Genomic DNA, 12,165 nt, shown 5'->3' on the forward strand with positions numbered 1-12,165 from the left:
TCTTCTTGGTCTCTTCACCCAATTTTTATTACACAAATAACTGACTTTATTTTGATGATGAATTATGTTATACTCAGCCTTACCTTATATTTGTACCTATATTAAGGCCTCCCTGTACATTTCCTAGTTATGAAATCTGGTGACTTAGCAGGCGAACCAGGTTAAGAGCCCTGGTTTTGCAGCAACACCCACCTGAGTTGGCCTCCTGCATATAGTTATCTCCATGGCCGTGACAAGCCATTTAATTTTTTAAATCTCGTTTTGTAAGCATAAAATAGGGAAAAATAAAACTTGTACTTTAGCAAGGATTAGAAACATTCTATTCAATAAACTTTAGTTCTTAGTAAAGGCACCCTAACCAATGGGAAGTAAAGGGTTTGGTCCATCAGTAAATACATGGAAAGTAGTAGGTGGAATACGACTTTTGGAACTGACTCCTTTTTCTGACACAAACTAATATTTGGATAGAGAATATAAAAAAAATAAGGAGTCATGAAATCTACCTAAGGCTGCCATTTCTATCTCTCAGGTTTCCAGAAAGCTATTTACATAAGATACTCTGGCCAAACCACAGGAAATTATTATACTCTGCAAGTTTCCCACCCTGTCTCCAACACTTGCCCTCTGACCAAGTCCCTACCCCACGTTCTGCCCTTCCCTGTAGGGAAGGAGTTGCGGATTTCATTTTATAGTGGATTGGCTGACGGGGTGGGGTGGGAAGGGGAAATCAGAGAGGCTCCACCCATTTCACTGGAAGCCTGGAGGTGGGCGCTCTCCTTTTTTCTACCCGCCCCCCTGTACCTGCAAAGTGGGGCTGGCCACGGAGGGAGGGCCCTGTCCCCTGTCCCTTTAAGGAGGAGGGCCGAGCGCAGGCGAGAGAGCTGGCGTTGCCCCTAGCCCGTCCGCACCCTCACCCCAGAGCAGCTGCAGCCACAGCTCCGGCCTCCCCGCGGTTAGCAGAGTCCGCTCCGGCCCCAAGAAGCGAGTCGCCACCATGGTGAAGATTGTGACGGTGAAGACCCAGGCGTACCCGGACCAGAAGCCGGGCACGAGCGGGCTGCGGAAGCGGGTGAAGGTGTTTCAGAGCAGCGCCAACTACGCGGAGAATTTCATCCAGAGTATCATCTCCACGGTGGAGCCGGCGCAGCGGCAGGAGGCCACCCTCGTGGTGGGCGGGGATGGCAGGTTCTACATGAAGGAGGCCATCCAGCTCATCGTGCGCATCGCCGCCGCCAACGGGGTAAGGGACGCGCCGGCTCCTCCGCGGCGTGCGCCAGGAGCGGGGCCGTGCGCGACGTGCCTCTGGAGTCGCCCGCCCGCCCCCTGCCGCGCTCGGGCCCGGCCACTTCCGCGTGCCGCCCTAGTCTCCACCCAACTTCTTTGCCCTGGCTTTTCCTGGCCCGGAGGCCCCGCGGAGGTCGCGGGGTGCTGAAGGGTGGCCTCGGGGCTCCGCGGAGCTGCTTTGTCGACTCTCCGGGGACGGGCGAGCAGGGCTTGACCTTGGGAGGCCCGACCCTCCTCCTCTTGCCCCGCCCTTCTCTCGCCTCCTCCCTTCCCCACCCCTCCGGCTGAGGCCTCTGACATTTACATTAACCTTTCCTGTGGCTAAAGATACAGTTACAACTCTGAGTGCAGTCGCCTTCACCCGGAAAGGTTAGACGGCCAATGCCTTGCTCAGAACCCCCTCCCATCCCTCCCAGTTGCTTGCTATTCTGGTCTGAGACTGGCGCTTCCCACTGGCTGGGAGCCCGACGCCGTGGGGCATGGTTGGCGGGAGCGCCCGCCCAGCTGGTGCGTGAGACCCGCAGGGCTGAGAAGAGGTTGCCAAGTCTTGCTCTCTCTCCACATCCTAGTTTGCGTTGGGACTGAGCTCCCGCCCTTCCACGGCCTGGTTGCTGGGACGCAGGCTTTTGAAAACTCTAGTCTTTGCCAGATGGTGCTTCTAGATCTGTTCGTCGAGGAGTTGGGGCTGAATTTTCATGAGAACAGAAACTGCATACCCAAGGGTGCTCTTATGCAAGCCTTCGTGGCTGGCCAGGAAATTAATGCAACCCCTCGGCTTGCCCCTCGCCACACCCTCCCCACCAGCTAAGGAACGTTAACTGACTTCAGGGGCAGGTCCACTCGGATAGGTGAAACTCTGAAAGATTTTTTAGTAAACTTTATGAATGAAAAGGTGGATTTATAAAACAGGCAACTGGGAGCTGATTATTCATTCACTTTTATAAAACATCTTCTAACGAGTTTCTCTTTCTGTATTTAAAATAAGATTTGACTTATACCTAGCTTTTCTGGAACTCATTTCTTTTAGTGGTATTTTTATTCATTTTAGTAATACTTTATCTTTAACATATAAGTGTCATTTTGCCACGCACCACGAAAAGCACTAAATGTGCAGTATCTCATTTATGCTGCAGCCTTATGAGGTCGATGCTATTATGGGCATCTTCAAGTTGCCAGTGAGAAAACTGAAGCCTGGGCAGGTTAAAGAGGAACTATAAAAGCAGCACCCAGAATCTAATATAGACCTACCAATTACAACTTCTGTGAAGGAAGGGACCCTTAAATCTATAAGGAACTATTATTCCCTAGTCTGTAAAATCTACACTGGGCCCCAATCTACATCTCCCTCCCTGAGTCAGGCATTTATAAGCATCAAGGAGAGAAGGTCCTCTGAATAGAATATGCTCTTGAGTTTTCAGACAACCACAAATTCCCTTAAGAGCAAAAATAGATGTTACCCAGTAGATCCCTTCATTTCCTTATCACCTGTGTTGAATATGTATTTCATTCATTCATTCATTCATTCATTCATTCATTCAAAAAGACTGAACCTATGCCATATACAGAAAATGTGTGGAATAAAAAGACAATTCAGACACAAGACTCGTACTTAAGGAGCTTACGTCATAGTGGGAATTTTTGAGGAAAGTTGTCCATTTGGGAGTAGTGTAGGATGGGAAAGAAAAATTTAGGCTGAGACCAAAAAAAAAAAAAAAACATGTATGTTTTTAAAACCTCATCCCCTTTTAGCTACTGCTTTCTTGCGTTTCCCCTTTTTGGCCAATTGCCACCACTGATTTTTCACCCATTCACTTACCATCTCCTTGCAGTCTGGCTCCTTCTTCCTTCACCACTTGCCAAGGTTACTAATGACTTTCTGGTTGCTAAATCCATTGAATACTTTTTTTAAGGCCTTATTTGGCCTTCTTATTGCCTTTGGCATTGCTGGTTTTGCACTTTTTTAAAAAAAAATAAGTTTTTATTAAGTTTATTTACTTTGAGAGAGAGAGAGAGAATATGCATGAGTTGGGGAGGTGCAGAGAGAAGTGGCGAGAGAGAGAATCCCAAGCAGGCTCCGCACTGTCAGCACAGAGCCTGACGTGGGTCTTGAACTCACAAACCACGAGTTCATGACCTGACCCGAAATCAGGAGCCCGATTCTCAACCGACTGCACCACCTAGGCATCCCTGGTTTTGCACTTTTAAAGTCCTCATTCCCTTGCCTTGATCACTCTCCTGATTCTACTCATACTTTTTGAGAGTTCCTTCATGACCTGCTTGCGCTGTGTACACCCTAGCTATTCCTAAGTTTTTGTCCTCAGCTGCTGCTCTCTGATTTTATTCTCTCTGTCTCTGTCTCTGTCTCTCTCCTCACCAGGGATGTAAATATATTCCTCCTGTCTTCTGGTGTGATTCAATTCAGATAACATCTTCAGAAAACTTTCCCCAAAAACCTCTGTCTGCCACTTTCATCCCCCCCTATTAAGTGCTCCTTTCTTATAGATACTTCTAGAATAGATTAATGAAATCCCAGTGAAATTATCTTCACATGTGACACTCCCCTCTAGAGAGTAAACTTCTTTAAGATGGAGTCTGCTTTTATCTGTATCTGCATGCAGATAGTGCAGATTTCAGTGAGTCCTGGTTTCAGTTGCCCTGAATTGTGAACAGTATGGAATATACTTCAAGTTAAGTGTATTCCAGCCCTTAAAGCCAATGTATAGTTGGTGAGCAATAAATTTATTCTCTTCAAACATTTATTATGTGCTTACTTTGTATCAGACATTGTGCTGAGTACTTGGGATAGAAAATATTCCTGTCCTCAGCAAAAACAGTATAAAAGGGGAGGTAGACAAGAATAAACAGAGCACAGTGCATTAGGTGTTACGATGGAGGTGTGTGCCAGGTACTGAAGGGGGAACAGCATGGAGGGCTGTACGGGTGTGCTGTCCTTTCTGAAAGTTCGTGTTAGGCCACTTCACCTGGATGAAAGACCTACCTTAATTACCTGCTTTTGCAAACGGCAAACCCAAAGCAATCTGAAGAGGACTTTTGCTCTTATGAAGAAAGGTGAAAACTGAAAGTAGAGGTCAGCATATGGTGTGCAGGGGGTCATTAGAGAGGTAGCAGGGACCCATCCCCAGCAGCAAGAGTGGCTCCACCAACCGCTTTCCCCGACACTCAACGTCTGCCGCTATAGCTTTGAACTGTGTGAGCTTCTCTGCTTTATCTTGATTTATTCTGTGTATCCATTAGCAAGATGTGCCCTAAGGTATCAGAAAACACTAAGAGGTTTATTTCTGGAGTCTGAGAACACTGAAAGTGGTAGCTGAATTGAGGCTTAAAGTTGGAATTCCTAAGGTGGGTTTGTCAGGGGAAGAATACTAGACAGAAAAGAATAAAAATATAGGAGTTGGACACTGCTGGGCAAGTTAATTAACTTCTGATCCCCTTCCCCCCACTTTTCTGTAAAGGTTGGAAGCAATGAGACATACCCATAGAGGTTCTTGTGAGGATTAAATGAAATGAGTTTAAAAGTACCTGTAGTGTTGGGGCACCTGGGTGACTTAGTCGGTTGAGCATCCGATTTTTGGTTCAGGTCATGATCTCGTGGTTCGTGAGTTCCAGCCCTGCATTAGCTCACTGCTGTCAGCACACAGCCTGCTTCTGATTCCCTGTCCCCCTCTCTCTCTGCCACTCCCCTACTCACATTCGCTCTCTCGAAAATAAATAAAACATTTTTAAAAAATTAAAGAAAAAAAGTACCTGTAATCTCTTGTCACCTGGAAGCTGATTGACACTTTGGGGAAACCTTACGATGGGCCTGGGACAGGACTTTGTGTTATCAGTGTTCTGTTGATCTGGGGACACTAAGCTAATCAGGCCCAACCTGATGCAGATATTAACATCTCTTCCCCACCTTTCATAAATACTATCATTGTCCCCCACCTTCCTCTACCCTTAGTGGCCCCAACCAATATAGAGGGACTCCATGTTAGAAGCCAGTTGCATGCAAGTGGCAAAGACCTAACTCAGATTAGCACAGTGAGAAAGGAATTTACGGGCCTCTGTAACTGAGACGTCTTAAGAGATACCAGAGCAGACAACTCAGTTCAAACCACTCCTGGTCTCTAAAAATTGCTCTTGGGCCCAATGGTCTGCATGTGACCAGTATTAAGAATTGGGGAGAGTTCAAACTCCCAAGTAAATGAATGTTTGGATATTTTGTAAATTTTTTTTAATGTTTTATTTTTGAGAGAGAGAGAGAGACAATGCAAGCAGGGAAGGCGCAGAGAGAGAGGGAGACACAGAATCCAAAGCAGGCTCCACGCTCTGAGCTGTCAGCACAGAGCCCGACATGGGGCTTGAACTCACCTACCATGAGATCAGGATCTGAGCCGAAGTCAGATGCTTAACCGACTGAGCCACCCAGGCGCCCCAGAATGTTTGGATATTTTGAACGATAGTTCATCATTATCTCCAGCAAAATAAATAAATAAATAAATGCCTGCATGGGAACTTGTGAGTAAGCTGGTTTTCTTTCATCAACCCACAGGGGTTCTTGTGTGTTGAATTCCTTTGTTTAGTCTCCAGACTCCTTACTAGAATATATCTTTTTTAAAAATAGATAAAACAAAACATACAGGATTACAAAGGAATTATTATATTGAAATTCAATTATCAAAATATTAATCAAATTTGTGATGCAGCAAGATCTGTATGCTTCCTTACTGACACATTAAATAACAATATTTAGTGGGAAGTCTAATACTGTCTTACTTTAGAGTGGTGATATGTGATATTTTGATACATCTGCAATCTCAGTAATTTTAGATAAGTATAATATGATATGAAAATATCTGTGATTTCTGTTGATGATAAAGTCCCTGGTAGTATTTGTAATGGTAATAATAATAATAATTGTATGTTGCCCATATTCATAATTCAAGGAGATGCTAAATTTCATTTAGAGGTTAATGAAAATAAAGCTTTTGTTTGTTTTGCCATTCAAATTCAAGGACACCATTGAATTCTACCCAGGGATTTCTTCTAAGGATCCTGAGTTAAGAACCCCTGCACTAAATAAATGATCCTTTTTATTTTTAATGTTTATTTTTGAGAGAGACAGAGTATGAGAGGGGGAGGGGCAGAGAGAGAGAGGGAGAGACAGAATCCAAAGGAGGCTCCAGGTTCTGAGCTGTCAGCACAGAGCCTGATGCGGGGCTCAAACTCATGAACCGTGAGATCATGACCTGAGCCGAAGTCAGATGCTTAACTGACTGAGCCACCCAGGCGCCCCACAAATGATCTCTTTTTAGGGTCAGGTACTGCTTGCACCAAAATGGGCATCAAATACATGACATAGAGATTAAGGGTCTCAGGTTCTCAGATCAAACCAGTGGGGCTTTGAGAACTTTGTCTTAACTGGAGGAACTCCACTGTCTCCCATTTGGGATGAATCACCCTTTCCCGAACTTTCATGAGACCAGCTGTAAGCACGGGTAAAGGGACATGTTTCTAGATATAGTTCTGAGAAGGAAATGAAAGAATACTGGGGAGGAAGGGGGATGTTTTGGGACTCTGAGGTAACTGGTGTTAGGTAGAGGCACCTTGCTACCTTTCCTTAAAATCTGATGTCCTAGGGCAAGGAAGACTTGGCAGAGAACCATCTTTGGGTCAATGTTTAATATGCTATGACTCCCATTAAAAAAAAAAAAAGTCCTCTAATTATGATGGCTTATGAATGATTGTTCTCCCCCTGTTCACACTTTGTTTATTTGAATTGGTATTAAATACCAAGATAAATGAGATACTGTCCTTTTCCATGCAGGAGTGGGGGAAATAAGACACAAGAAATACATATATGTGCAAAGAACAGAATTAGAAAAAGTGCTGAGTGCAGGTAAGGGAGAGAACATTCTGGACTGGGGAAAGAAACGGTGGAACTTGAATTGTGTCTTGAAGAGTGGATAGTGTGCGAACAGAAGAGGGGGGTGCATAGCCGAAAGAGCTAGCTAAGTAGAGGAATGGACAAGACTGTTTTATAGAGCCAGGCGCTTAGCCCTTACACAGCCTTTGTTATGAAAAATATTTTAAGCAATTTGTTCAGGAGCCTCTCTTTCTTGGCTTCACTGATCTAAGTCAGACTCTTCTCCCCTCTCACTCTGTGTTACACTGCACACTCCCACTGCTACTCAGAGTTGCACATTTGAGAAGGAGAGCCATCATAATTCAGCACACGCACTACACAGCATTGTGCCCTGTGGCTTTCTGCTTGGCTCATATTTGAAGTCTCTGTTAGAGTTCCCTATCAAGGCCTGGTGTCCCATCATCGCTCAGTTTTGGAGGCTCTGGAAGATGACATTTAACGGTGCCTTCCAAAGTGAATTTGATGTACACCAGTGGCCTGTATTTTAACTCAAATAATGTGTACAATTACATAGGTTCAACTTGTAACAGAAACTCAAACAGCAGTGGAGGAAACAAAATGGAAGTTTCTCTCTCGTGGAATAGTCTAGGTCTAAGCACACCAGGACTAGTATGGTAGAGCCATGGGACCCAACTTCCTTCAATCATATGGCTCTGCCATCTTGAAGGTGTTGCCTTTGCCCACCTGGTTACAGGTGGCCCCCACACCCTTATCCACATTTCAGCCAGTGGGCACAGGAAAAAGGTGGAGCAAAGTGTTTTGTTTTGTTTTTTTTTCCTTCCATTTAAACAATCTGGAAATTGCACACCTCACTCCTGCTCACAATCCATTGATTAGATTTTCCAGACAGGCCACACTTACCTGCAAGAAGGGCAAAAAGATGCAGACTTTATACTGGGAGCCATGTGGCCAGCTAAAAAGGGGTGGTTCTGTTATCTTAAGAAAGGAAGTTGCAAGTAGAAATCTCTGCCATGGGCCACTTCTTTGGGCATGCAGACAGCCATGCCCACTGTTCTTCCTGCCCATGAAGCACATCACTCTTCCTTGGGGGCGTCACCTCTAATTCCTTCCAATAAATATATAGAGTGATGTAGTTATAGAAGTAGAGCCATCGCCAGCCATAGTATTCACACTTTGCTGCTGGCTGGGAGTGCAGACTCCTTGGTCTGACAATAGAGTAGGTCCATAGGGAGCCCTGATTCTGCACTCCGGGAGGGATTTTCTTCCTTCCTTCCTTCCTTCCTTCTTTCCTTCCTTCCTTCCTTCCTTTTGTTTTTTTCTTTCTTCCTTCCTTCCTTCCTTCCTTTCTTTCTTTCTTTCTTTCTTTCTTTCTTTCTTTCTTTCTTTCTTTCTTTCTTTCTGTTTATTTATTTATTTTGAGAGAGAGAGAGAGAATGAATGAGCGGGGAGGGATAGAGAGAGAGAGAGGGAGAATCCCAAGCAGGCTCTGAACTGTCAGCGTGAAGCCCAATGAGGGGCTTGAACTCATGAACTGTGAGATCATGGCCTGAGCCGAAGTCAAGGGTTGGACGCCTAACCACTGAGTCACCCAGGCGCCCACAGGAGGGACTCTCTTATTCTTTGTCCTCCATGCTCATTTATCCCTAGACACTAGGCTATAGGTTCTGAGAGTTTGGGATCTGCACAGCTTTTGCATCCTGCTTTCTGCTGATAAAAGTTGGGGGTGTAGGAAGGCACGAGTTGCTTTTGCAGACCAAGTTAGTGTGGTTTGTTTCACTATATAATTACTTCAAAAGTTTATTAGGCTTCTTCTGGCCTCTTCTGATCAGTTCCATGTACTGATAACCACAGTGAAAATTCTCATGTAGATAGAGTTTTAAGCCTGAAAACTTTGGCTTTTATTTTCTGGCCTCTGTGCTCTGTTCCTCCTCTGATGTCTCCATCATGATAGCCGCCTTGAGACAGGAAAAGCTAGGCTAAATAAGAAGGCGGTATCTTTAATTCAATCTTTGCTGGTGGGCCAGTTTTCATTGTCCAGCAGGGAATCCTGGGAAAGAGTTGAGTCCACAGACCTTTCCTCTACACCTACTGCTTCATGTATAAGCTGCATTAGCTGGGGAACATAGGTAGTGGTCATTTCAACTCTGTAAGGCTACAAATACTGGACTTGGACAACACAGTTTTGCAGACCATAGTTAAAGAAAACATCCTTAGCAGAGCTATAACCTCCATTTTTGCCTGTGGACTAGCTAGTCTTTGCCTGAGCTCCTCTCTGTTGTGGCAAGAAGCAGCCAACAGATGCTCCTGTTCTGAATTCTCTCACCTGTTTGCCTGGGTTTGGTTGACCAGTGGTCTGCCTTCCAAGGTAGCAGTGATAATAGTTTTGCCATGGCATAAAAGGTATGCTGATGCTGCATATTTTAGATTCTGTTTTGGTACAGAATATCAGATTTTATCACTAGTTAACATATAGATTTGTCTGTGAAAACAAGTTACTTAAACAAAATAAAAGATCATAGTAATAGAATCCTTTCTGTAATAGACTGAGTGTGGACAGTCCCGGGCTGTTGTGGGTGGCTCTGTTTTGTAAAGGGTCCTCTATTTCTTTTCTTTTGTTCCTTAGCCTCCCCTAGTGAATTGCCCTTATCTGCATGATCCAAGATGGCTTCCTACCACCATATGGTCATTCTGGGCAAGAGGAAGGGGAGGAAGTGGGAGGAAGGCACACTTTTTCTTCTTTTTCTTTTTAATTTTTAATGTTCATTTATTTTTGAGAGAGAGACAGAGCATGAGCGGGGGAGGGTCAGAGAGAGAGGGAGACACAGAATCCAAAGCAGGCTCCAGGCTCTGAACTGTCAGCACAGAGCCCAGTGCAGGGCTTGAACCCACGAACTGTGAGGTCATGACCTGAACTGAAGTCAGATGATTAACCGACTGAGCCACCCAGGTGCCCCAGGAAGGCACACTTTTCAAAGAGACTGCATATCTTCAATTTTATTCATGTCTTCTGCACCAAAACTTGGTCTAAGCCCTCTAACAGCAAGGGGGGCTGGGAAATACCCATGTTATTCTGGGTACTGTGTGTGAGGCTAACCATTGGGGGTGTCAAGCAAAATGAAAGGGATAATTGATATTGGGGGACACTCAATAGTCCTCACTGTCCTAAACATGCTTTCCAAATCTGGTGAAAACCATGCAGTCATTTTCAAGTGATAGAGATATAGAAGAAGACAGAAACTTAATTTTATATAGAGAACTAGATTTTTGGAAGAGAAGCTATCATTTATTCCAACCGCCATATTAGAAAGGAATCAAGGCACAAACATTCCTATTGTGAAGGACTTTTTAAATAAACTACCTTATTGAAATATTATTCACATATCACACAATTCACCCATTTAAAGTGTACAATTCAATATCTTTTTTTTTGAGAGAGAGAAAGCATGAGCAAGGGAGGGGCAGAGAGAACGTGAGCAAGGAAGGGGCAGAGAGAGAGAGGGAGAGAGAATCCCAAGCACACTGCCAGGGCAGAGCCCAATGCAAGGCTCCATATCACAACCGTGAGATCATGACCTGAGCCGAAATCAAGATTTGGATGCTCAACTGACTGAGCTACCTAGGTACCCAAAGTGTACAATTCAATGTCTTTTTAAAATTTTTATTTATTTATTTATTTTTAGCATTTATTCATTTTTGAGAGACAAAGTGCGAGTTGGGGGGGGGGGGGGAAGTAGAGAGAGACGGAGACACAGAATCCGAAGTAGGCTCCAGGCTCTGAACTGTTAGCACAGAGCCCGATGTGGGGCTTGAACTCACTGACTGCCAGATCATGACGTGAGCTGAAGTTGGACGCTTAACCGACTGAGCCACCCAGGTGCCCCAATGTCTTTTAATGTGTTTACAGAGTTATGCAACTATCACCATAATCTAATTTTAGACTATTTCCATGACCCTAAATGAAGCCCCTTGTGTTAGTAATCAGTCCCTCTTATTTCCCTATGTTTTTGGCCCTGACCAACCACTAGAAGTTTGGGTGGGTGGATTTTACACAGTCTAGTTTGGGTTGCTAGGCAGAAGAAGTTACATTTAGCAAGTGAAGCTCCAGGAACACAAGAAGCAAAGTCAAAGGATTTGTGTCAAGAATGGTGGAATTAGTGTCTCATGCTTCTGTGTGTGCTGTCCTGAGCACTGGAGACACAGAGTTGAAGAAGTCCCCTTTCTCAAAGAGCCTTTGATTGAATGGGGGAGGACTGATACAAAAAAAAAAGATAATCCTCCATGGATTTTTCTCAGCAGACTCCCTGTCCAAAGCAGACCAGGCTGTCAGTAAAAAGGAGGAGAAATTTCTCCAGGAGAATAGCTTCTTCATTTTCATGAGCGTAAGCAATCAGATTTCTTTTTTTGCAAACATATTTGAACTTATATATCCAAATTAGTATTGTACCCTACCAAATCACCACTCTGGGAACCGTACACTTATTCCAGTGATGCGTCTAGTGCTCAAAGCATTTTGAAACTCCTCTATGGGAATTATTTTTCAGCCAGTTGGTTTATGGGTCACCTAGGAAAACCAGTCACATTATTTTATAGTCATGCCTCATTTTTCACCTAAAGTGATGTAACAAGATTTGATCACCCACTTTATTCATTAGACATGGCTCCAACCAATTTTTGTCTCTTTTCAAAGTTCAAATCTACTCTCAGAGGATTAAATTTGTTATGACTGAAGACTTTCAAAGGAAGTGCCACAGACTGTTAAGACAGTTGCTGAGAGAGTTCCAGAAATGTTAGTGCAATGTGAGCACTGTTTGAATAAATATGTTGCTTCCCAAGATGATTGTTTTGAAGGAGATAACATTAATTTAAATGAAAATACTCTGGCATAACTGTTAAAAATGAGTTCCCATATTTTGTGCTGTTCAAGCACGCTGCCCTGTGGAGAGGGTCTTAGAAGATAGTTCATGCTGAGGAAGATTCTGGCATTCTGCTTT

At 44.2% G+C, this 12,165-nt stretch overlaps 1 protein-coding gene across 1 annotated transcript in view; it reads left to right on the forward strand.

The window, feature by feature from the left end:
* The first annotated feature begins 734 nt into the window (after positions 1–734).
* PGM1 (phosphoglucomutase 1) overlaps positions 735–12,165 on the forward strand; it is a 62,186-nt gene continuing 50,755 nt past the window's right edge. Inside the window, exon 1 of the mRNA XM_027059000.2 lies at positions 735–1,240. Coding sequence (XP_026914801.1) covers positions 995–1,240 — 246 coding nt within the window. The 5' untranslated portion in view covers positions 735–994. The remainder of the gene's footprint in view (positions 1,241–12,165) is intronic.

The sequence above is a fragment of the Acinonyx jubatus genome, chromosome C1 (genome assembly GCF_027475565.1).
Source record: "Acinonyx jubatus isolate Ajub_Pintada_27869175 chromosome C1, VMU_Ajub_asm_v1.0, whole genome shotgun sequence".
NCBI lineage: Eukaryota > Metazoa > Chordata > Mammalia > Carnivora > Felidae > Acinonyx > Acinonyx jubatus.